This window comes from Echiichthys vipera (genome assembly GCF_963691815.1).
Source record: "Echiichthys vipera genome assembly, chromosome: 8".
NCBI lineage: Eukaryota > Metazoa > Chordata > Actinopteri > Perciformes > Trachinidae > Echiichthys > Echiichthys vipera.
Window position 1 is genome coordinate 29,964,892 of NC_139833.1, and position 26,790 is coordinate 29,991,681.

At 41.2% G+C, this 26,790-nt stretch overlaps 1 protein-coding gene across 4 annotated transcripts in view; it reads left to right on the forward strand.

The window, feature by feature from the left end:
- Positions 1-26,790, forward strand: part of oxr1a (oxidation resistance 1a) — a 180,717-nt gene that overhangs the window by 79,941 nt on the left and 73,986 nt on the right. The window contains exon 1 of one of the 4 annotated variants that reach the window (XM_083919232.1): positions 14,716-15,016. The exons of the other annotated variants lie outside the window; for them this stretch is intronic. Coding sequence (XP_083775358.1) covers positions 14,863-15,016 — 154 coding nt within the window. The 5' untranslated portion in view covers positions 14,716-14,862. Of the gene's footprint in view, positions 1-14,715; positions 15,017-26,790 lie in introns of those variants that run through there. 4 annotated transcript variants of the gene reach the window in all.

Sequence of the window (26,790 nt, forward strand, 5' to 3'; positions counted from 1 at the left end):
TTTGTCCTGAAACCCACTGAAGGACAAAGGATTCTGCAGAACTGAAACCCAAAAGCTTTTTTTCTGTGATTTGTAATACAAACTTCTAATTTGAAACTATAAAAGAACACAAAGTTTCAGTAACTCATTTAATATATGGGGGAAAATGTCATGATGGTCTAATGTTTTAGATGCACCTGTACGTGATTGCTGCTTAGATATCCTGTATATAGAGTCATTACTAAGGCTTTCAGTTCAACATATTTAAATGTTAATGTTTTATGAATTGTATGTATTTGAATTGCATTAGGCTTCTGTGTTTATTTTTGTTATAGATAAATGACGTTGTTAATAAATGCTGTATTTATATGGCCAGGTTTTTTCAGTAGAGTTATCTTTCTAATTAATCTTCTACATCCCTGCACCACTTTTTATGAAGAAGCTACCCTTTATATAGAGTATTTTTTTCCTTAATGAACTATATATACAAATCTGTGGCTAGTGAGAATGCTGAGTGGCTAGTAACTTTTGAAAACCACTAGCCACAGTGGGTGTCAAGCCCTACATACATGGCAGTACTGGTTGAGTAATCACTGTAGTGAAAGACATGCTTTGAGTCCTTTTGCTTTTTCCCCGCTGTAAGAAAATACAGTGGCATCATACGTTAGCCTCTCTCTACCTGCCTTCCACTTGTCGTCGATAATCACGTCTGGATCTACTTCTCTAGTTGTAGCTGTGTTTCTCACCTTAACCGTTTTTTTTGTTTTTTTTGTCCATCCAACACGGAAGTGACGTCCAGCACGAGTGCTAATGGGAGCTGTAGTGTCATTGTATCACTTTGCCAACAGTTTGTTTATACAGATGACCTTTGAGAAAACTACAATTCAATTCAACCAGCCAAAGTGGCAAGTAGGAGCAACTGTGTTATCGGCTGAAATTCACCCGCATTTGGCCGGTGGGCGGGTGTTAATGTCAAGCCCTGCATGTATGTTAATATACACTCATCGGCCACTTTATTAGTTGCACCTGTCCAACTGCTTGGTAACGCGGTTTTCTAATCAGCCAATCACATGGCAGCAACTCAGTGCATTTAGGCATGTAGACATGGTGAAGAGGATGGGCTGCAGTTCAAAGCAGCATCAGAACGGGGAAGAAAGGTTATTTAAGTGACTTTGAACGTGGCGTGGTTGTTGGTGCCAGAAGGGCTGCTCTGAGTGTTTCAGAAATTGCAGATCTACTGGGATTTTGACGCACAACCATCTCTAGGGTTTACAGAGAATGCTCCCAAAAAGAGAAAAGATCCAGTGAGCGGCAGTTCTGTGGGCACAAATGCCTTGTTGATGCCAGAGGTCAGAGGAGAATGGCCAGACTGGTTGGAGCTGATAGAAAGGAAACAGTAACTCAAATATCCACTGGTTCCAACAGAGGAATGCAGGAGAGCATCTGTGAACACACAACACCACCGACTTTCTAGCAGAGAGGGAACAGCAGCAGAAGACCACACTGACACTTTATTAAGCACCTGGTGTGCCTAATAAAGTGGCCGCTGAGTGTATGTAAATAAAGAAACTTGGAATAATATAATTTATGACCCTTTTTGCAGAAATATTTAGTTATCTTTGCTCCGACTCTCTTACCTTTTAATCTTACAATTCCCAAAAATGTTCCATTTTGCCTTTCTTGCACAGCTTTGACATGGATAATGGGAAATGTTCCATTTTCTTGTTCCATTACTCCTCATCCCCCTCTAGCTCTTATTAGTATGTGGAGGACTTTACATTGCACATGCTCTGGGGCCATGTTTGCTATGCACTGGTTTATCCAAGAAGAAGAATAGCTGGAGGACCGGATTTAGCCAGCCTGTGCAGTACGCTGTCTTCTCCACACGGGTCATTGCTCCGGACATTCACTGGATGGCAGGGCGCTGGAAAACTGTCACAAAGAAGTGTAGCCGCATAAACTACATACATCAGGTTAGAATGCCTCCTTATTCCTTCCACTCTGGCTGCACTAAGTATTACTGGATGTACAGCTGTGTTGGAGTACATGCAAGCCTCTTAAAGGACACATTTCTGAAAAGAGGCTTTCTAAATGGCTATTGTCATTGGAAAATTCTATTTGGTTCTATTAAAGTCCAGTCGCTTATTTAAAATAAGTGTGCGCTGTTTTTGTTATTTCCTCTGTCTATGCCCTCTACTCTGAAGCACTCAGTAATTTTTTATTGTACTGCATTTTTTTAGAGACCTGAAACATCATTGAATTAAGGATGAAAACACATTCATCAGAGTGGTGCTGTATGGAGGATGCTGGGTCATGGCTGTGTGCCTCAGTGCTCAGACATTCTCTATGTGAAGCCTCAGGTATGATATCAGTCTTCAGGTCAGACACTGCAGGCTGTGGGTGTTCATCTGCCACGTTAACATGATTGACACACATTGTCTGTCAAACCATATACACATTCATATAGTGAGTGCTAGAAGGTAAACAGGAAGGACCCCTTGGTAATGGTAATCTGTATTTTTATGACCTTTGTCAGTCACAATGTAATCGTGTTACATAATTGTTACACATACTGACCTAACTTTTGATTTTCATTTCCTTAATATGCATGTTATTTAAGGAAAACTGGTCTGGTTAGAATAATTGAATTAAAAATGATCTGTCTCTGAATGAAAAAATGGAATTGTTCAACCTTTTTTTGAAATGTGCATATTTCCTTCCTTTCTGAGAGTAAGGTGAGAAGAAGAATATCATTCTTATCTCTCTATTTCTTGCATTAACTCCGGAGCTAGTCATAATGCGGTTAGCTGGGGAAAAGGTCAGGAGAAGGGCTAAACTGCTATCCTGGCTTTGTCTACTAAAGCTCAGTAATACATATGCTGTCTCAACATTTGAACATGAATTTTTGTATGTGGTGGAGATTACAGGGGCTGTATTGTATTTTTGGCCATTGTAGAGACCCAGGGTTGCTGTTTTTCTGTAGGCTGACCACATCCTTATGCTAGCTGCATATCTAAAGGGATAGTTAAAAGAAATCATATACATATATTTTTCCCTTAAACCTGTAGTGTGATCTATTCAGTCTAGTTCTGCTGCTCCAGTGTTGGAGATTTCATCCGTAGAGTTGTCTGCCTTATCTCCAATATATTGGAACTAAATGCCACCAGGCTTGTGGTGCTTAAAGCGCCAAAAAATACATTGAAAACTCAACAGCAATGTTCCTTTCCAGAAATCATGACCAGGTTAATCAAGGTAATCCACAGACCTGTGAGCAGTTTCATGAAGGAACTTTCCATTGAACTACACCCACTGACCATTTCAGTGTGTAGAAGCAAGCAGACGCCCGGACTAGAGGCTTGTCCTTGTAACAGCACAAGATGTAAAGATTAATTTTGTCCTCCTTGGCTAGCACTAGCTAGCTACCGCATCTCCATCGCTAGCAATGTCAGATGGCAGATGCAATTGGGGTTGTAGTTTGGTAAAAAGAAAAAAGCACCTTCATGAAACTGTTCAAAACAAGTCTGTGGATTAGCTAGAGTAACCAGGTCATGATTTCTGGAAAGAGACATTGCTGTAGCTTTGAGGGCCACAAGCCATTTTGAAATGTGTCCAAGTTATTGGAAAGGCACAATCATCCCAGCCATCCCGTGTGGAATAAATGACTTCAACAATGCTTAGCCTGTAAGAATGGGAGAAAATTAGATTTTAAGGTCTTTCTCACCACCACATTCTTGTATTAATTCATGTGTTGGTCCTACATGATATCTGAAACAAATACAGCAGTAGATATAACTTGTGAAACATTTGTAGCACATAGATAGCAACAATGTAACCTCTTCAACAAGATTCAGGGATTTCTGCCATGTAAGGAAGCTAAACACCGTTCATCAGTCATGGACTGTAAAAAATAATGGACCCTATGTCAACCATTGTGACATCACCTATCGGTCAGTTGACTACTGTTTTGAAACCTCAAGTTTGGCATTTGCCCATTGACTTCTCTGTATTTTGGACCCAGAAGTGTCCATATTAGGACAAGAGGGCGGACCTTGCGGGACCGTTACACAAGTGATGTTTCAATAGTGCTGTACTAAGCTAAATGCTAAAGAGAGAATATTTGACCAATTTTCAACCAGCTGATGCAAATCCTCAGGTGGACTATACTTTTATTTACTTTACCGCTAACACAAGTACTATGCAAAGACACCTGCAGCACCACCACAGCTCTCTGCTAAAATCAATCCCTCTGTAAAGAAAATACTGACATTTTAGTGTTAAAGTTTAGTGTTAAAATCTCTTTGCGTCTCATTCTCGTGGACTCAATATCGTGTATCGTCTCGTCACACCCCTTATTCTGAAGGTATGGTATATTTTTTAATATTGTACTGTCATGACAGTGATGGTGCTGTTGGTTTACCTTCTATGTTTCATCTTCAAAACTGCACAATAAAAATGTGACTCTGAATTTGAAACAGCACATTGTAATTTCTGCATCTATTATTGATTTACACTGTGTTCCCCTTTAAATTTCTGGTTGCGCCACTTCAATTTTCAGTTGGTGGCCACAGTGCTCCTAGTGAAAAAAAGTTAGTCTGGAGCCCTGGCTTGGAAGCTACGTCCTTATAGTCTATGATCTGCAAGCACTGCCATGACACAGAGCTAGTGTAAAATCAGCAAAGTATCCCTTGAAGTATGTTTCATCAATGGAGTGTGACTGTTGTTAATGATTTCGTCATTGCATAGTTCATTTCTTCGTTCTGTTACTAATGTGTTCATGTTACTCCCATGGACTCCAATATGTTATACCCATTTGACTCCACTAATGTCTCACACCTCAAATTATGCAATATGTCCCTGGCTCGTAATTTAACCAAGAAATTATTCATCTATTGCATCTCCTGGAGATATTCATTATCCAATTTAGCATACTTGTGGAATGGGCTATGTTAGGTGATAAATGAAGAGTGTCCTGGAAGAGGACAGTTTTACAGCAGATAGAGAGTGTGCACAACCTTTTACCATCTTGTCAGATTTAAGATGTCCATTTGGCTCTAATTTCCTCCCATCCCACAGTGCATTGCTGTATCTCTTTGCAGTGTGATTCTAAGCCCGTTGAGGCGAGAGGCTTAGAGCAATCTTTGTGCTTTTGTGCTTCTCTTGTTGCTGAGTGATTCATGAGAGGCCCTTTTAGGCTAACGATGAAATATATGACTGTCTAGGTTTAAAATAAATCAATTAACTTCTTTTGAAGAGTTTAGCACAGATAATAAAGTGGACACTGACATGACACAGCCTTTATTTTGTTTATTTTCCTGACGATGCCTCAGTCTCATAACCCCTCGTTCTGTATCCCTGTCAGGTTTATTGTGGGCTCAACCTTCAGCGCAGGACTGGGCTTTATTATTTTAATAAATTGCCCGATATGAAGAGAGCGCTGGTGCATGTCTGATGCATGTCCCTTCCTCTTCCCTTGCTCCCATCCTAACCCTCTCTTTCTTTCTCACCTACCACCATTGTGTATATCCTCCCGCCTTCCCTCTTTCTCTCTCCTTCTGGACCTGAAATTACCAGCACACTTGCCAGGGAATAAAATGAGATGCATTCATAAAGGAAGAGGAGGAAGGGGAAAAGATTGAAGGAGAGAGCCCTCAGCTCAGCAGATGGATGTGTTCTTCCTGCTAAGCCAGTGGTCATCAGTTGTCTAGGCCACCCAGCCTCGCGGGGCTGCCTCAGACAGCTCAAACACCCACAGAGGATAGATGACCATGAGCGGGGGCAGTGGAAGTGGCGGTGAAAGATAGCCCGCTCTGACACCACCGGTCATCGATCACAACTAGGCACCCTTTAGAACTGCCTAGGGAGAGAAGCCCAGGCAATAACAGTGGGTTGAATTGCTGTGGTGGCGGGTCAGTGACAGACTTTGTGGCACAATGACATCTCAGCTATCACAACCTTGTTTTCTGTCTCTTGCAGACTCTTAACATGAATGTACTTGGATATAACACAGAGGCTAATTTCCACACTCTAACATTATGTAGTAACTGAGCGCGGAGACCTTTTCATCCAGCAAGCATTTGGTCTTTATTCCATAGTCACTTAACATAAAGTTCTAATAGCAAGAACATATCCATTTTTGAATGATTTATTGGCTCTTTTGGTCACGAATCTAACTCACGGTGAAGAAAGCTTTTGGCCAGGATTTCCTGAATTAGTTAAAGTGGCATTAAAGAGCACAATTGACTGTGACAAGAGGCTTACCTTCTAAAATTAGGACAGTGCCTCTGATGTGATTATGTTTTTTGCATAGGTCCTATTTTTTTCTCATGGCAGGATGATCTTTTTCTTTCAGAAGATAAAGTCTTGTTCCAACCTTGGGTCTAGGGCTATCCATGACCCTATAGCATACAAATGACCTTTATGGTAGCAGTTGGGGATGGGATTGGCTGCCGTGGAAGTGACTGATCACCTTTATTCCCTCCCTAATTTTCTACAGGCCCCGGCCCAGTGGTGGTCTAAGTAACTATCTCTCCATGATGGTCAACGTAAAGGCCAATCTTGCCATTAGTGAAAACACTTTCAGCGCAAATGCTCATTCTTGACCTTACAAAGAGCAGTTTGACAAAAAAATGGTCAAGAAAAGGTTTTTGCCCATAGTTTTCACCAAGCTTCCACAGTTAATGGAGTTGTTCCGTTTTCATGGAGACGGTTTGATGAAATGTCTGTCATGTTACCCTTTCTAATGGTTTTTGTATGTTGTCCCCATTGTTATTTTGACACACTGACCTAATTGGATTATAAGACAGAAAAATGTAGATAGAATACATGTTTAGACATGGAAAAAAGTTCCCTAGCCAGAACTAGTTATATGGTACAGCATGCCTCTTATCCACTGTTGTTAGCATGTCGCATTGGTTTCCCTCATCTAATCCTAAAGTCCAAAGATCAGGTGAATTGAAGCATTGTCCGTGTGAATAAGTTTAGCTCTTGTTTGCATGTTGCCCTGTGATTAACTGGTGATTGGTCTGGGGTATTTGGTCCCCTTACCATTCACCCACTGCATGCTGGGTAATTGCCAGCCTCCCTTAAAAGGATGGATATGGATGGGAGTAACACTTTAAATCTTTGTAGAAGGACAGATTGTGTGGAAGCAGAAATTCTGCCATTGAAAGTAGTTGCTAGTTAGCTCTAAAATGTATACATCTGTGTGTTACACATCTTACTGCAATAGCATTTCAATGAAAAACAACAGCAACATGTTTCCTGAGAGGACATATTGATATTCATCAACTGCATTTGAGCAGAGTACTGGGCTAAACAAACTACCATGGACATATCGTTCACGAAAAGTTAGCTGGTAAAGTTAGCTACCAGCAATTATAGTATTGGAAAGATGGGATGTGGAATCTATACAGTACAATACAATCTATACATAATATACAGTATACACTAATATTTACCCAAACTGAAATTTAAAAATGTAAATTTCTTGTTAAGAAGTAGTTGCAGCACATAACTTCACCTGAAATTCAGAACTACGCTAACTGTTTCCCCCTGCTTCCAGTCTGTATGCTAAGCTAGGCTCATCTTCTCCTGGCTCATGAATCCCTGACTTTTCCCACTGCTGCTGCCTACACAATCGCTGTTATTGTAGGGCACTGCTAACTTGACTCCGCCAGATGGATTGATTTGCATGATTTGCATTTGCTCAGCATATCCATCTGGCAAGGGGCGAAAATACTGGTTGCTGATTGGATAAACCATCTGTCTATTGGGCCAAATGAACCAATCAGATTAACAGTGTATGACGAGTCTATGACAGCGTCATGGCAAAGCTCAAAAAGTAAACAACATGTCTGTAAAAAGGCACAATTTCAGGTGCCCGGTCCATATTCCAACAGAAGGATCCAGGAGAAAAAAAGCGTAAGCGAGCGGCTAACAGAATTAGGGCTATTGCTGTCTGAAAATGTCTCTAGATCAGGTTGGATTTGCATGTGTTGTGTCTCACTCAAACCCGCCTCAAAACCAATGCTAATTGGGCGTTCTCTTGGCAAACGGCTCCAAATTTTCTTTGTCGCACACTAACCAGAATGATCAGAGAGTAAAATTCAATGGAGCTCGCGAGATCAGGATGGTCTCAGAAGGCTAGGGCACTGCAGGAATCAACAAGGATGGCAATGAGTGACTCAAGTGGAGACAGCCTGCCAGCTGCATACTGAACAGGACTGAATGAACTGTTCTCTCAAACTGGGAGGTCCACTACTTTGTCAGCGGCTAATTGATGCAGTCAAATCACATTTCTGTTTACATGGCCTACCTATATACAAGTGGGATGCAGAATCCATCCATCCATCCATCTTCAACCGCTTGTCCCTATCGGGGTCGCGGGGGGATGTAGAATCAATGCATTAAAATGTATAAGATTTATTGTAGCCTATCTTTATTAGTGTTAACTTGTACATGGTGACTGATAATGCATTGAAGAGAAGTGCATGTACTACAGTATAATGGAGTCCCAGAGAAGCTGAAGCCATATTTTGCAAAAAGGATCAAAACTTAAAAGGTTTGATACATTAACATGTGTTATGTGAAAAGAATAGGTCTTTCCATCACTAGAGTGGAATTGTCCCATCTCACTTTAAGTGACAGCGAGTGAGCGTATTTCCCATTTCTTTAACCAGTCATTTAGTACCAGAGCTGCTAGCTAGGTCATTTTCTCAATTTTAAGACACTGTTGTCATCTGTTTGAATGCTCATTGAAAAAGCTTACTCTCCCAGATGATTTTAATATTCATTTTGACATCACTTATCACAAAGTGACCAATTGGCCACACTCAATAATTGTTAGTACTCTCCTTTCAACTGTAGCTAACATGGGCCGCAAGATTGGAGGTGTTTTAGGCTCAGATTTAAAGTGTTCGTGTAAAATCTAGAAAAATGCGCAATAACATTTGAGTGACAGCACCACAACTTATGTAACCACAGTTATGTTGAGTGATTAAACCGCCCCATTCCTCCAGACGATCCGGTGATTCACCATTGGCATTGTCACATCCTTAACAGGCGCCACACAACATTTGATTCACATTTCTCTCTCATGGATATTTGGGTCCTGCTGTTAGAGTGAAAAGCATGTTGATCTGTTGTAGCGTTGACAGCTTATGAGAGGTGAAGCTTTACTTCCCCATGTGAAAGCCTCAGAGAGGGTTTCTGACATGGGTTGTTAAACACCTGTGATTGCTGCCATTGTCTGGATGCCTAAGGCAGATTTCTCCAGCAGCTAACTGTCTTTATTGGTCGTCATCTTGTTTACGCCTCTTTTACAGGCTGCAGGGATAATAGAGCAGAACGCTTGTGAAACACAGGACAATGCGTGCTGTATCTTCTGTATTTACTGTATGCTCCAGGAAATGTTATGTGAGATCTGTCACTTCTGAGAAAACTATCTTAAGCCATCTCTTTTTCTTTACATGAAAATAAGCCTTCCCAATTACCACACACTGAGAGGCTTGTTTGTGGTTGCCAGCAGGTGCATTTGTGTCACATGAGTGAATTCGCTGCTGCATTTATGTCATAGTGATTTCCACTGTAAATGGGAAATGTCTGGGAGAAACGAGCAGATTGTGATTGTGTGAAAATGTGTGGCGTATGTGCACACATGCTAATACAGTCATTTCAGAGCACACATGCCGGTGTTCACACCAGTGTGCTGCAGCTCTGCTTATGTAACCTTGCTTGTGTAGTCCATCCATCCGTTGACAGTGTTAAAGCGGCAGCTCCCAAGTGGCCTTGGTGTTTGTTGTTCAATAATGAAAGCGTTCCTCTTCTCAGGATTAGGCTGCAGCCTACCTGGCTCTCAATGGGAAACTACTGAGATTAACACTCGCTCCCCAGTGCCCCGCTCTCAGACGATGACAAAGCCTCACACACAGGCACCTCTCAGGGCTTTTGGTGGCAGCTGCTGACACCAGGAGGTTTTTATACAAATTCTTGTATAACGAGACTTCAACACTTTAAAGTCATTAAACTGAATGATTCCCTGACTAGCTGTACATTACTGAACTCTCAAGTTCTGAGCTGATCATATTAGAAAAGGAATGATAAGAAAGCTAGTACTTTAAAGTATGAATGCAATGTAAATGTGCACAAATGAAGGGATATTTTAAATACTCATACCCAAAGGAAGACTGTATAATGATGTACCAGCCACAAACAAGAAGGGTCATTTTCTAAAATTCACAAGAACATACCACCATAATGACTGTCAGTTAACCCATTGGCTGCAAAGTATCGTTAATCACATAGAAAATACAGAAAACAGACAATACATGAAGCATGCTACCTTAAGTAGGACAGTCAGTTGCATAATTTCCATGCAATAAGGCTCATGTCATTGGATGAGCACAAAGGAAATGTTTCCATTTTCCCTCTTTGGTCACACTAAAGCTTAATTAGAGAGTGGAAGACTTCTTTGAGGAAATAGGCCTTTATAAGTAGATTTAGCTTCATGGTTTAGTCTGCAGCGCTATAAAGTCTATCTGTCAACCTACGAGGCTGAAAGCCATAGAGGAGGGAGCTAGTCAGCTTCCCTCTGAGGATGGTGTGGATGATTTGATGACCGCTCTGGGCAGCTGTACAACAACACAGTGTATCATGCAGCTACAAGGCCCTGTGGGGTGGCACTGGGCCAGTCTGAGACCTGTCTAAATACACTGTCCAAGTGCCAAGTGTACCAGCAGGCCCCTGTGCAAGGTCAGAGAAGAACAGAAGGCCAAATAAAATCCCCTGAGCGCAAGTCTATCAAGGGTCTCGTACATCAGTGTCCAAGTTGTTGACAAAAGTCTTTGAAATGGTTGTTAGATCAAGAAAACAAATGTGAAAACTGTATTTTACATGCAAATATACTCTAGATACAGTAGTTCCACAGGACTAGTTTGACTGGTTGACATGCTGCATGCATTTTTGCAAATAGATTTCAGATTACAGCTTTACAGTCACGTAGCACGTCTTCAACATTCCAGATGTTGATGAACAGACGGATGATTTGAATCAGTGGGGTTTTCTGAAGTGTTGAGTGATGAGTTGATTAAGGAAAATACCAAACTGATACCAGCTTCTCAAATGTGAGGAATTGCTGCTGTTCTCTGTTTTATATCATTTTTGGTTTGGACTGTTGTTTTTTTCTGACATTTTGTGGACTTACTTATTTATTATTTCTTGATTAGTAGTAGTAAAAAATACCAACCGATTGCATTAAGGGTACACCCAAGCAGATTCAAGTTTAACTTTGTGAATAGCAAGTTGGGGAGGAGCAGCTGTCCTTACTTATCAAAAGATAGTAATAAGTTTCTCTAAATATCTTCTATATTTGCAAAGGATCTGATTGTGGCATGATCTATATTTGAATTATGGCTGCTGCTCTTCATCTCCACTTTGACTCTTCACTGAGGGAGAACAGTAAGGCATGCATTACCAAGTGAAACCAGCAGATGGAGCACATTCAGTATTGAATGTGGCCCTGACTCAGTCTCAAACTGGTTGTATGTACTCCGATAAAACAGCTGTTTCCACCACTGCCATGAACTACCACATATACCGAGTAAAGAAGGACGGGTACTTAGAGCTTGGAAATAAATGTTTCCCTCTTTACCTTTGCTTAGGTGAATGAGTGAACAAATGTAAACCAGATCCCCATTTTCATCACTACTCTGATTCATCTGAAACCTTTCTTCAAAATGGTGACTCCTGTCTCACAACTCTGCCCCGAGATGAATCATGCATCAGTCTTTTCAGTTCACTGCCTGTGTCTGCTGCACAATGATTACATCCTGTCCTGTTCTGTTGGATTTTCACTTTTCCACATTCATTTAAACAATCCAAATGCCATCTCCTCCCATCTGTCACTGGACGAGCAGCCACATATACTGTCACAGGTCCCCCAGTTCTCACTATGCCCCCTTGAGTCCCATGTGGGCACGGAGGTGTACTTTATCTCTAAATGTAAAAATCCCATTTTGTTTATAATGTTATTATGGTGGGAGTCAGATGGATGTCATTCTCTTGGGCATGCCATAAAGCCCCACACTATATGGCCATGAAATACCAGTCTTGAAATTGGTGTGGACTGAGCTGGGTTGCATTATTTTTGCTGTAATTATTTATTTGTAAAGATTTTTTTTAAGTTAGTTTTTCATACCCATGATCTGAATTATATGAACCTTTTAGAATATCAGCAGTAAATGTGCGACTCAACATTCATTTCAAATGAAATGTTGGCCTAAAAAACTATATGTAAATGAATGTAGAATTTAACACTAAGTAACATCCATCCATCTTCAACCGCTTGTCCCTATCGGGGTTGTGTGGGGCTGGAGCCGATCCCAGCTGACATCGGGCTAGTGTTGTCACGATACCAAAATTATGACTTCGGTACGATACCTGCCTAAAATATCTCGATACCGATACTGAAACGATACCACGGCAGAAAACTAAAACATCAGCAAAAGTAATAGAATAAAATATTAGATGACAAAATGTGGAACTTAAAATTATTTATTTGTATTCATTACAACACTTAAACTTAAAAAGTCAAAATAAATATAGAGATTTTTGTCAAAGCTGCAGAACTTTATGCTTATGCTTCAATACTACTAATATTATCATCATTATTTCAGGCTGATAGTTAACTTAGCTGCCAATGTGGTTACAAGCATCTCTGTGTCCAAAAAGACAAGTGTCTTGTGTTGTTTATTTGTCTTGTTTGCTCTCACAGATTATTTAATGACCTGATTTTCCATTTAAAGCTCAGTGTTTGTAGTAGAAAAAAATTAACAGCACATTAACTACAATTCTATTCAGCATAAAAATAATTGTAAATCTGGCAATTCATAAAATAAGATAATACTTTATTCGTCCCACAAAAGGGAAAATTTGCAATTAGTATTTTATTTTGATAAAATTCAAACCTTGTATTATCAGCCTGCAAACTACATTAGTGCAGTAAAGTATAACACAAATGACCCAGACCCGGTAGAGGTCTGTGCTCTTACCATACCATTTTCTAATAATGTAAATTACAATATATCTTGTAAATTTTTGACAATAATGTACATGCTATGATTATATTACTAGCACCGGTTGACTTAAAATGAGTGTTGTTGATTATCATACTTGTGAACACCAGCGCATGTTATCGTAAAGTTCATGTCACCAGTGTGAACGTTGCGTTAGCAGACAGAGATATGTGGAACCACATCGGACTGTTAAACAGCTTCTCCCCTGACTGCCTCCTGCAATTCTGATGGGGAAAACAGTTCGCTTGACTTCATCCGGGGGATATTTAACGTTATCTATTGCTAACCTGCAGCTCTTTGAACTCTCGGTGCAAATCGGGGTGTCTGTCCGCGAGATGCTTCGCCAGGTTGGACGTGTTGCCTTCCTTGGTCATCACCGACTTATAGCATCTCTTACATACGGGCCTTGTGGTGTCCGTGGGCTTGCCCTTGCTGTCTGCAATGTAAGCGAAATATTTCCATATTTCGCTCCGTGCGTCTGCTTTTACAACAAGCCTCGGACGGTCGGCAGGAGCACTCGTGAGACTTTCGGCCATGTCTGTCTCGCTCTGCTCTGTGACTGTCTGTCACCGTAAAGCCACGCCCACTCCGTCTGCAGGCAGTGAGGAAGCAGAGAGAAGCTGCACAGACACGCTGTCGCAGAAAATTCAGAAAGTACCGACACTAATAAAACGTGAAAAAGTATCGTTCTTAACGGCTGGGTACCGCGGTACCTTTCTAGTATCGGTATACCGTGCAACACTACATCGGGCATGAGGCGGGGTCCACCCTGAACAGGACGCCAGTCTATCACAGGGCAAATAGAGGCAAACAGAGACAGACAACCATTCACACTCACATTAACACCTCAGACACTTTAGAGTTATCAGTTAACCTTAACAGTGGGAGGAAGCTGGATAACCCGGAGAAAACCCACGCAGACACGGGGAGAACATGCAAACACTATACAGAAGGGCCCCAGCTGGGATTTAAACCAGGAACCCTTTTGCTAACCACCACACCACGTGCCGCCCTAGTATGAGACTCATCCATCCAATCATCTTCAACAGCTTGTCCCTATCGGGGTTGTGGGGGGCTGGAGCCGAGCCCAGTTGACATCGGGCGTGAGGCGGGGTCCACCCTGGACAGGACGCCGGTCTATCACAGGGCACATAGAGACGAACAGAGACAGACAACCACTCACATTCACACCTACGGACAATTTAGAGTCATCAATGAACCTAACACCTGCATGTCTTTGGACTGTGGGAGGAAGCTTGAGAACCCGGAGAGAACCCAAACAGACAAGGGGAGCACATGCAAACTCCACACAGAAGGGCCCCAGCCAGGATTCAAACCACGAACCCTCTTGTTGTGAGGCGACAGTGCTAACCACCTTGCTGCCTCACTAAGTAACATATAATTAGTTAATCAATAAACATTAAATAGAAAGGTGAATCAAATTCTCCCTTTCTAAACTGTCATGCCCTCCCTTTAAACATGCCTCCATGAACAACTGGCCCAACTCCCCCGCTCTCCCCTCCATCCACTCGCCAGCACTGTAAATGTGGGCCAACAGGGCAACAGGCTGCTCTAAACGGAGCCAGTCTACTGCCAGACTGCGTTGCACACCTCGACTCCACTAGGGGCAAAAAAAAGTTTGCATTCTGAAATAGTTCCTGTTTTGGAATGTGTGGAGTGTTCGAGGCTTTTCACACCGCGACTTAGAGCCTGTGACTTTCTGCCAGCTCTGCGTTTAGCGCAATGACAGCGGTCTTTTGAACACTTTGAAGCTTTGTTCTCAGCTAACCCAGCTAACAGGAACGGACAGATTATGGACTACATCTTTTCTGTGACTGGCTTCGGCGCTGTCAGAGTTGTCAGGGACGCAATCTCCCAGAGACTGTGGCCCGGACAGGAGGCTGTCGAAGTTCAGCAGCACCACGCCGGGACAACACAGGATCGTGACACGGACCGCTCCAAAGCAGGTTAGGCGAACGTTACGCTCCGTTAGCTGATTCGGAGACTGCAAGAGACGTCGTCAGCCTTCCACATGAACCAAACCTCCAACGTACGCTTCCCCCCGGAGGGTAGTGCCAAACCCCCCCTAAAAGCCGTTGAGTTTAACGTGTCCTCGTTCCTTGGATACTTTCCTTACCCGCTACACCATATGTTTGGATGTATTTTAAACATTACACGTCACACTTCCATTCGGCCACGTTCTTTCCATTGACTGTCGCTTCTTCCAACCGAATTTTAACTTTTAGTTGAGTTATTTCCGCAATGCTGCCACTCAAACACACTGCCCCTTTCCACCAGCATGTATACTAAAGTTTATCTATTTCAAATACAGGTATATTTTTAAATCATACTGAATCCACCAGGATAATTAGACAGATTCGCGTATGACGACATACGAATTAGTAACATTAAATGACCAATGTTGAATGTTTTCACTCTCACTGCTGGTGCCGTCAGTGGCAGCCTTGTCAGCTGAGATGGCAACGCTTGGTACGGTATTTAAGCAGTGGTAAAGGGTCTGTGGTACGGAATAGCCGTACTGCAAATGGGTAAACAAAAGTTAAAGGGGTCCTTGTACCTTTGCTTTACTAGCTTAAAGCTCAATGCTGAGGGGGATCCCAGCCCTGTCTGTTATTCATCAGACACGCTTTTTTTCACAGTACTTGTACATTACCACATGTCAACATTAATGTGTGAGTTTCTGTATATTACATTATGTTGCACCTGTTAACACGCACTTGCTGGGCAGTGTATTCATAGGACGGAGGAGGGTTCCTACGCAAGCTTCACAGCCTGATTTGCTATTTCTGAACTGATACATCAGCTAAGTGCATGTCCTCCACGATTGCACTCCGTCTCAACTGGACAGTTGGTTGTGAGGACAATGCCTGTAGCAACATTTTTAATATTTCCGATCAGCAGGCAGTGCATGCTTTAACCATCCAGTCAGTGAGTGAACAAGCATCTTCTCAAGGCTTTTCACATCGGGGAATATCTCCATGTTAATGAAGATTGGATTTTCTTCCCTTTCTGCTTTGCCTCACACATTTCTTATTATGAAGCCCATATGTGCCTTCTCTGACTTTGAATTAAAAACAGAAATGTAGCACTACTGAAATGAAAAGCAGAAATGGATCTGAGCTCTCGGCTACACGATCCGTCGAAATATCACACAGAAGGCTTTGTGCTATTAGTTAGCATTAATTGGTTGTTCTGAAAACAGAAAGTTGCGAGTGAGGGCACAGTCCCCCTGCTGCAGTTTAATGTACAGGGGTCTGGAGCTCATGCAGAGTCATCAGGCTCTAGAGCTTGGTGGCTGGCAGGTTAATTGTTCCATCTAATTAGGACAAAGATGAATCAGATGCATGCTCTGCTGCTCTTGAAACGCCAAGGATGGCAGTGGGGTTCATTAACAGTCACTGTGCCTCCTCTTCCAGCACAGAGAGGACCGCAGGGGCGTCTTGTGTCTGCAGGTGACATCCCTGCTCAGGGGATGGGATTGAGATCAACTTTTAGTGGAGTCAGGTAGTGGAAGTGAGTAGATAATGTTAGAGACGAGGGTGGGCATGGAGATAGTGAGTGAAGCATGGGTGGGCACTGCACTGATGGACAAGTTGAACATTGATAAAGGGCTCAGTCGCACTGTCCACACTAACCCCTAAACCAGCGGTTCTCAAACGGTGTCCCTGCTGGCCAGGTTTGCCTTATAATGAGTCTAAATTATGGTGATTTACATAGAAAGGTAAAGTTCCACTATGTAAAGGTGCATTGTAAATAGTTGTTTTATTAACTGTGTGCCTTGTGACAAATGTTTGAGAACTACTGCCGTGAGCAACAGACATTGACGTCACCCGTGTGATCCTCGCTCACTGCACGTGCGTGAATATAAATGCTGTATGAGGGTAAACGGGACAGTAGCACATTACCTGGGGCACAGGCATTTCCGTGGCTACCAAAGTGTGATGCTCATGTGCGGTTGAATACAACTTAGGCTTTGTTGCTCACTTTCTGTAGAAAAGTCAAAGAAAATCAAAGAAACCATTCTTATCTGACACCTAAGACTTGACCTGAGTCAGGGCTTGGGATCTCCCCACATATATGCTGTCCCACCAGTTTTTTATCCCTCATTAGTATTCGTTCTTCCGTTTTTTTAAGTTCAGTGCTTTTAGCCACCAAATTACAAAAAAATGAAGGCAGAATTTTTTAAATAAACATTAGAACAATACAAACATCAATAACAACACTTTAAAGTTGTCTGACGTAGTGAAAATAACTTTCTCTAGTTTGTTTCATTATGTTGTAGAGCTCAGGGATTCGTGTGCACATTAAATGATTCCATGAAGGAGGTTAAACCTTGGATTCAGTCGGTGAATCAAGGGTTGTTCGTCAGGTTTCTCCACAGTGTAAACAGGGACCTGCTCCAGGCTAATGTCTTCAGCTATAGTCCTGTTTATCTGCTGTTTCTGCTGACTCAGCTCCATATTATCGTTGCTGATTAAATGGAGTTGGTAAAGCAGCTGCTACTGTTTCTGTCTTGTTGCTGGTTGACTTTTCAGACACGTTCATCCTGTTAAATTAAGGTCTCTTAACCTTAGACGGGCAGGACTTTAGCAGCTTAGGTCCCCTACGGTTAATGTTACTGTTTATTATTAACGTTAGACACTAGTGTCTTGTTTACATCCTTAGCCATTCCTTAGCCTCGCATGCTAAATACTTCTAAACTAGACTTTTGCTTTGTTCATTTTCTTCTACAACTGTTAGCTAAGCTCCTCATCGAGTATCGATTTTCATGACAACCCTACTAAGCCTACATATAATAGCCTAAATGCTCATTATAGATGTTTAATCCTACACTGTGAAACTGAAAGTGAAACTACAGTTCTAAGTATACTGTCAGCTATTGTCAAAGAAAAATACAAAAAAACATGTAATACTTTTAATAAGATGCTCGTATCAGAAACCCGCTGTGTGACAGCGCAGCACTGGACTCACGTGCACCCCTGCTGTCTTGTCAAGTGCTCGCCACCTAGGATGAGAGGGTGTATTATTTCCACATATTCACAGTGCAATTAAAAAAGCGTATTTTGCAGTCCGCCTTTACTGATTGATACATTGCTTAATGAAGGCTATCAATTCATTGAAAACAAATATCTGAATTCCGAAAATTAAAATTGAATACCTACCTGACAAAAGAATATTTTAATATTCAGGTCCAGCCCTACAGCTAACATGGGTATCTTTTTTCAAGTATATAAATCCCAATGTAATAGGAAACAAGGTTTTCTATGTGATGATTTTACATAAACTACTGCTACTACTGATTTCCAGAAAATGTGCCATATCGTGATATATGTCCTTATCAGGATATGAAATTACCTATATCGTGATATTAGATTTTGGCCTATCGCACAGCCCTACTTGTAAAGTAGTTCCACACATAAGATCACACCTAAGTCAGCTTCATCTGCTGAATTATTGGAAGACTGTGAAATGAACCTCAGGGCTGCTATTGATTATGCACATTATTGATTAAGCTTCCAATTGTTTTTCCCCTTCAATGAATGTTTGGTTCATCATATGGCGTAAAAATGTTGATAACAATTTCCTAAAACCCAAGATGACGTATTGCATTTTTAAATTTTTGTCATACCAAAGAGTTAAACCCAAAGGTTTATAAATAACAACGGCATAGACAAAGAAAAGGGGAAAATCCTCAGTCACAAAGGGGATTTTGGTGTTAGGTGATTATTTCTTAATCACGATTATCAAAATAGTTCCTGATACATATTCTGTCGCTTAATTCTTTCAGCTTTAGGGTCTGCTCACACTTAACCATTTGTACAATTCCAAAGCAAATAAAACAGTGTATAAAACACTGTGATATATGATAACCATATCAAAACTATGTGCTCGTATCTGCCAGAAGGAGGCATCGAAAACAGCATCGGTGTAAACATTATTTGTCCTGTTCACCATATTATTATTCCTTCTTTCCTTATTATTATATAGTTTAATAATTCAGAACATAATTTAGTTTTTATTGTTATTGAATTTGCAACACTACATCTTGTTTTTTGGGGGGGTTTTGCACTGCAGAGGAAAAAAAAGCTGTAAAAATGGCTTTTGTGAATTCTCTATATGATTAATGAGGGATAATATTTCATTTATTTTACACAATGGTCTCAGTTTCACAGCTCACGTTTCATCCTTCTGCCATCAGTGTTGTCATATTCTCATTTCTCCTGTTTCTTTGCGTATGCCTGGGTCAGAGTGTCCATGGAGGACCGCACATTCCACCTTCAAGTCTGCTTTTTAAAAATCCCAAAGTTTGCTTAGAAAGTGGTGTGAGCTATCTTCTGTCTGTATGCCACGTTGATAAATGAGACTCCAGTGCTTTCAATGGCTTTTTCAATGATCTTCTTTAGTTGTAGCTCAGAATATCAGAAACTGTGGGTAAATATCACCTCTAGCAAGCTTTTTTAAAGTCTGCATAAACCGCTGGAAGAGTCTGAAAGGGACCCTTCAAGCCCTTTCTGATTTCACAGTGGGACAGCCCTGAGCTTTTGCAGATTTATCAGGAATGCACGTTAAAATGTGAGTTTACAAGTGGGTCAGTGGAAATGGAAGGTTGTCTGGATGGGGGCAGACGGGTAGAGACAAAAGTGGAGATGCAATTTTGTTTTCAGCTGCTTGGACATGACCGAAAGAACGAGGTCGCAGGTACAAGCGACCAAAATGTGTTTTCTCAGGAGGGTGGCTGGAGTCTCCCTTAGAGAGAGGGTGAGAAGTAGGCTTCTTCTATGTTGTAGAAGAAGCCAGACAGCAGCAGGATTTAAAGTAACTATGTAGCCCTACAGTTGCCTCACCTGCAGGCATCGAAATGCATGTAACAGCACCGCATGATCAGATCATCGTGGCTGAGCTGTAATCAGCAGCTCATGACTCTTCTCTGGATGTTTTGAAAGATGACACTGGTTGAACAGATACGGTAGTGTGTATGCTTGTCGTCTCATGTTATTACTGACGTCTGTGGAGAAACTAGAAAGACTGTTCAGAAAGGTAGTTGTTTTCAAAGGGGATAGATCAATGCATTACCATTATGACTGAGAGGGAAGACTTTCCTGAAAGTGCATTTTTTTTTTTAAATCAACAAACTTGATCTACATTGAAGTAAAATGCACAGTCTCTGTGCATCTAAGTACTGAAATGAATTATTCTTCTGTTTTCCAATCCCGTTGATGGTCTCATAACCCCTCTTGTCGTAACAAGGTTTGCGTTAGTGAATCTGCGCAAGGATCATTTGGAAGCACTTTGAACTCTACAGTGCTCTATTGTAAAACATGTGGAGCAGTATGCCAATTCAACTAGAAACTCAAGTGCACTTTTTTATGCACTGGAACACACATAATATCCTATTTAAAGACAGTTCTGATCCAGCATGAGCTTACCTCTGGACACGCTACAGGGAAGTGGCCATAATATCACATATACAGATTGTGTGCCCATGTATTAATAGCAGATGATTCACCAGTTCCTCGGTGCAAGGGCAGCTTTGTCCTCCTGACATTGAACTCCTCGCAGCATCTCCAGGTTCTCTCTGTCCCCCAGGGTCTTCATCTATTTGTCACTGTTCACGTTCACCCTAAGGCTGACACCAACTCCGCTGCAATTATCTGGATGATTCAGAAAGTGCAATCTACTGATGCTTTCAGTGCTGTAATAGGTGATTTTAATCACCTTAATTTCCAAAAAGACCTTGGGCCGTTTGTATCAGCATGTCACACGCTCTGCATTCCATTATTAGACCCTCCTAGGATCTGTTATGGCTCTGTCAAGGGAACTTACGTCCCTTTGGGATCACCGGACCACAGCACTACTTAGAGAACTGTTTAGAGTTTGAACTAATGACGCTTCCCTGACTGGAATCATAATACACTAGCATTAGCCATTGGAGTAGTGTGAGTTTTTCTGCCATCAACATGATCCTTTGAAGGTAGAATGACATTCCCACATAGAAATAAATACTAGTTGGTAATTAATATGTAGTATGTAGATTTGAAATATTGGTTCATGTTGGAGTATTTGCCAATAGTTAGGTCCCAGTTGGGTTGAACTACTTTGAAAGACCAACTGTTAGAAAACAGTCCAAAGGAAAGACTTTGCTGTTGCTATGACTGCTTGAAGTGAACTCAGCTCTGACCACACAGTGGTCAAAACAGGGCTACAGTGGCAGCAAGTCAAGTCCATTTTATTTATACAGCCCGATATCACACATTTGCTTTACTGAATGACAGACTGCTTCCTGGACATGAGGTCAAAGGTCATCCTTCTCTATCTGTGAATGTTTGAAGAAGCACTCCTAACTGGTCTCTTTTTAACCTGTGGTTAAAATGTGCAGTTCAACTCCCAACACTTATGGTCCAAGAGAAAGGGAGCTTATAAGATGTAGGCAGCACCGGCAAGAAAACACTTTTCAAAAATATATAATTTAATTAACACCAATCTAAAAATGAATCTCTCACAAAGCTAACATTAATAACTAGCTAACGTTGGTAGTTTATGCAGCTGAGCTTAACACAGACGTTACATTCTGTGATTCTTTAGTTTCGCCTGTGCCTGAAGTTATGAACGGTAATGTGACTGCAGCAGCAGCAGCAGGTGACGTGCTCTCCCTGTCGTCTGTGGAGTGTGGCCGCTCACATGTGTGGGGGAGAAGAACTTTCTGCTCCTGATGTTAATGCTCCAAAAAGGACATAGATAAGAAGATTGTGCACGAGTCTCAAATCTGGAGTCCCCATCTCTGCTGGACAGACAGCTAGAAATGCTCTACAGCGACACTAGCGGCTGAAGGACCTCATTGCTCTTCCTGCAAAGCCAACAGGGAGGAAATGGGCAGTGAGCAGAGTGCCAGGGGCATTTGGATGGGACTTAATGTATCGATACTTGGGGCCAAAAAATCGATACTTTCTGTGGAAACAAAATATCGATTTATGTCACAAACGGATAAAATCCTACAGCCCTAATTGATCCAAACGGATCACGGATCAATGATGATCCGTTGCACCACTACTTAGCATAAAGACTGGAGGCAGTGGCTAGCACAAAATGTCTACAATAACTTGATTTGATTTGATCAGCATTTACAATTATCCCCTAACATGTGGCCTCTGTAGCCACAGTCAATGTACTTATAGGCTAAGGTGAAGGGATGTTAATAATTAACTGTGTAACCCTTTGCCAACACTAAGAATTTTGACCAGTTTGTTTAGTTAAACGGTTAAAACGGTATTTTATGAGCAGGTGGAGACCGGCTCGGACATACAGTATATGTAACCATGCACGCAGCATAGTGGCTGCGCGGTCGCTACAACTCTACAGCTATCTGCAGATACGAAATGCGGAAAGTGTGTGCGAGCCTCCCGGAGAGGTAATCTTGAACTCTACCTACCTGCTTGTTGGTTAACGGTTAATGATTAACGAGGGTTGAATATCAGTCAGAAAACTAATTTTAGATTAGCATCCCTACTTGGGTGGTTTCTATTTTTTCTCCAGTAATTTTGAGGAGGAAAATAACAAGATGCTAATATGCAATTCGCCTACTTAAACAAATCCTGCTGGGTTTAAATACCAATGCTCCCAAAGAAGGGCAGAGGCATATTTCATTTTTACTTGTCCTGTTAATATAAATACATAAATCCCTATTACCCCAGTGTCCCCCATTGTAATACTCCCTGCACCTGCATTTTGCCTACTGTATTCAAATCATGACTCCTGAACAAGACCCTTTGCTTTTGGCTCAATAAGAAGATCTGATAATGCAGAGTTTGTGTTTCTCACAGCTGAGCTCATCACTTCTGCTATTGACTGGAGCTGTAACCTGAGAGGTTAGTGTTGCAGCTCAGATGCAGAGAGCCAGGGTTCGTAAACAGATAAAGGTTCTGCTTTTGCATCACAGAGGTTGGACAACCCAAGTGTGCTCCTTTTTCCAACCATCTGCTTTCTACCATGACATTTCTATTGAGGCAATCCAAAGATCATTCCAGTAATTTAGTGCAAGGCTCCAGAGTGAGACTAAACTTTTACCATTGGTCACCCAGGTGCGGCTGACGGTGCCCTGTAGGCTACTCCTCAAGCGATCGCAACCTTAAAACATACCAACTCATAATTTAAAAAAAACGATTGAGGGTTTTTACGTCAGCTGCAGTGCCTGTTCCCACATATTCCCGGCTTTCACGCACACACTGAGCCAAAGAGCAAGAGCAGCAGAGAGAAAAAAGGCGCAAAAAATTAGAGATTTAATCCCCATTCAGGTTTTACATGTATTATAGCAGAATATTTGGGGTCCACCTAAATTATGTGCTGGTGGTGTCCCTACTTTAAATGTAAAAAGTTAGTGTGGAGCCCTGATTTAGATTAATTATATTTCAAAAATGTGCCTTGGATATTTAAAAGAAAACATGCTTGTATAGCAGTGGTATAGTCACATAAATAGTGAGTATTTATCAATGTTCTCTAAATCTAATCTCCAGTGTATATACTTTTATTTCTCCATAGGGTAAGCATAGGGTGATTAAAAATGAGTCTGCTTTAGTCTGCTGGTTCTGTAATACTGTTCATTCACCAACTCTGATCAAACCATTCATCATTGGTTCATCTTACTAATAACTAATTGGCTAATAGTTTCTGCTCTATAATTACTGTGAACACACAGTAACATGAAGAATACAGAGCAGAGACTTGTCTCTCCACTACAGGTTCACCCTTTAAGAACAATTGGAATAAGATTAAGCGTTAATACTGATTATCAGGGTTGTGCAGTTACTAATTACCTATTTCAAATTTAATAAGTAACTTAGTATCACAATATTAAATTAACTTAACTTGGTTAATTCACATTACTGTTGGATAACCTCAATATCAAATATGCAAATAAAAACAAGAGAAATGAAATATTAACAGGACTATTTTCCTTTAACTGTAATGCACACGTGTATGTTTTGTAAAATAACAGAGCTATCTAAGCTTATCAAAGAAAATGGGGAAACCAACATTTTTAGCATTTACCACTGCCTCTGTTCAGGGTATAATTTTAAAGAAAAATTAAATAATTGATTTGATTATCCTAATTACATAACACCATTTAATTTATTCTGTTATGACCCAAGCCTGTTGATAATACATATTATTGTTTATTAATACTTAAATGAACAACCTCAGTAGCATAGCTGGTTATGGTTGATATACAGCGCCATATTCCTATTATGATTACAGTGAGGAACTTTAAGTGCTTTTCCTTTTCATTCAGAAAAATATGATTTGGAACAATGTTCCCACAAGCTGAGGCTATACGGTACTCGTCAAGTTAGGTCTGCACCAGGTTTGTCACTATGGAAACAGTCATGTACACGCTGTGAGAATATTAATTGAAATGAGTGTGTTAGCATTAACACACCTCATACAGACAGTGTCTGGCTTTTAATGTTGAGAGAGGGGAAAGAGAATCCTCTTTATGTAGAGAATTTAAGCCACATTACCAGTGACACAACAGGAGTGTGATTAGCCGACATGGGGAGAGTGTTAATGAGAAGACAGGGCCGATCCAGTGGGCAGAGAACACACACACAGACACACACACACACACACACACACACACACACACACACACACAAAACTGCAGTTCAGCAAAGTTTCCCATAAAAGCTGAGTGGTGTATAGGCTGGTCCGCGGAGGCTGGCAGTGTAATATAGAGCTGAGTGGTACTGAGAGTGTTGGCAAAGGGATGTTGCCTGTCACACTGTGTTCTCTGTGTTTAAGTTGACAGCTCCACTAGACCCATGTACTGTACTATATGCATTACAATGGAAATACTACAGCTTATGATAGCACTCTAGTGGAATTGCACAGCAATACAGTGCTGTTGGCACTTTTCCTCTACTACAGCAAGTCCTTGGAATGTTTCTGAGATAGCCCCGACCGATTTGTTAGGCTTGTTCAAGTCAAGTTTTGGACTTTAAGCCCTGCTTTTCTTAGCGTGCTTTATGAACGGGCCCCTGATCATTTAAAATGGTGTAAGCCTTATCCAAGTGGCCCCCACTCCTTCAGCTGTCAGTCTATTTTTCCTGAACTCATTGGCAGTATAAATAAGGTAATGTAGTTGCATACTACACTGTCATTAAAAGGGGACTGTGTGTCTGCAGCCAAACTAACATTTGAGGTATACTCTCAACCCCAAACACCAGCAAGACTCTACACTATACACTGTATAAAAAAAATGGACGCAGCATCTCCGTCAAGGTCTGTTCTCAACTTGATCCAATCGTCCTCATCCACGGGAGTCTCCATCTTGTCAGACTTGGACTCCGCCTCATTTCCTCTTACCAAAAAAGGGCATGTATGTGACGTTGAGGGTAGGGAGATACGTCCATCTGGCTGACGTTTACCGAGGAGAAGTGAGGGCCAGAGGCTAGCTGTCACTCAAGAGACCATGCCCCTAATTATTCATAAACTTTAACCTCCAATAAAATACAAACTAGACTGGTACAAAAAAATTCACCCCCTTCAGTGTTGTCATGGAGATATGACCTAAACATACAGACGAGAATGTTTTTTTATACCGGGCCTTAAATAGGTTTCATTATGCTGTGAAAACAGTCTGTTTAACATGGGGGTCAATGAGAAACTGCTCTAATATGTAACCTGTCCATAGTGGACACTCAGAGAACTGTAGTTTTTGACACTTACTTATTGGATCAACCAGGAAGTTGCTTTGGTGGGGGCTTGGTTTTCAGTGAACTCTGAATCAAACCTCATTAATACTTTTCTTATGGTACATGATAACGTACTGTATAGCTTGTGATACATAATAGATGACTTCCTTTGTGTGCATGAGGAAGAGGCCCATGAAACTTGCAGCTCCTCTATGCTGCAATACAGTTGTCATGTCCACCTTACATCTTTGCGTTAAGAGCACCCCCAGCTTAGCTTCAAAGCCACAGTTTGTCACTGTGTGATAGTCAGCACTTTTACTCCTGTTTTATTTGCATAAGCATTCCACTGCACATATTGCCCGATCTCTTTTCACAGACTCTTGACTTCAAGTCACAAGTAGGGACTCTCCATCTGTCCCTTTTAGCCCAACACTGTGGCCTACAAGTGAGGATAAAAGCATTCACATTACTTTTGAAAATAGAAATGTTTCTGAAGCAACAGTAAGTAGCCAGCTTTTAGCTATCTCAACGCTTTCTATGAGTGTAGCTGCAAGATTTTGATCAATATCCAATGTCCCAATTGTTACCCAATCAGGTGCAGGGATTACCCGCTCAAATCCATTTAAAAAAAAGAAGTATTTATTAAATCCATTCCGTTACTTCTACTCCATGATACAAACTCATTTCATAATATAATGCAAGTAAAGCACAATAAGGAACTTGCCACTATGTACGCATCGTATATAAATCCAAAGCCATTATTTCACAGACAAAGTACCTGATTCGAGGACAAAATAAGTTATGTCTCATTTTTGTTTTCATTGATTAAAGTGTTTAGTTATTAACAGAATATTTGGTTATTAACAAGAATGCCAAATGCAAATTCTCAGAGCCTTTTTCAGTTGCTTAATGTTCTCAACAACGACAAAAAACAACAGTTGTTTCTACTGATATGAGGTACAGAAAAGGACATTAAGTTTATTTTAGGGGTGTGGCTCTCAGGATGGCAAAATCAATCTGTCCGTCGGTCCACC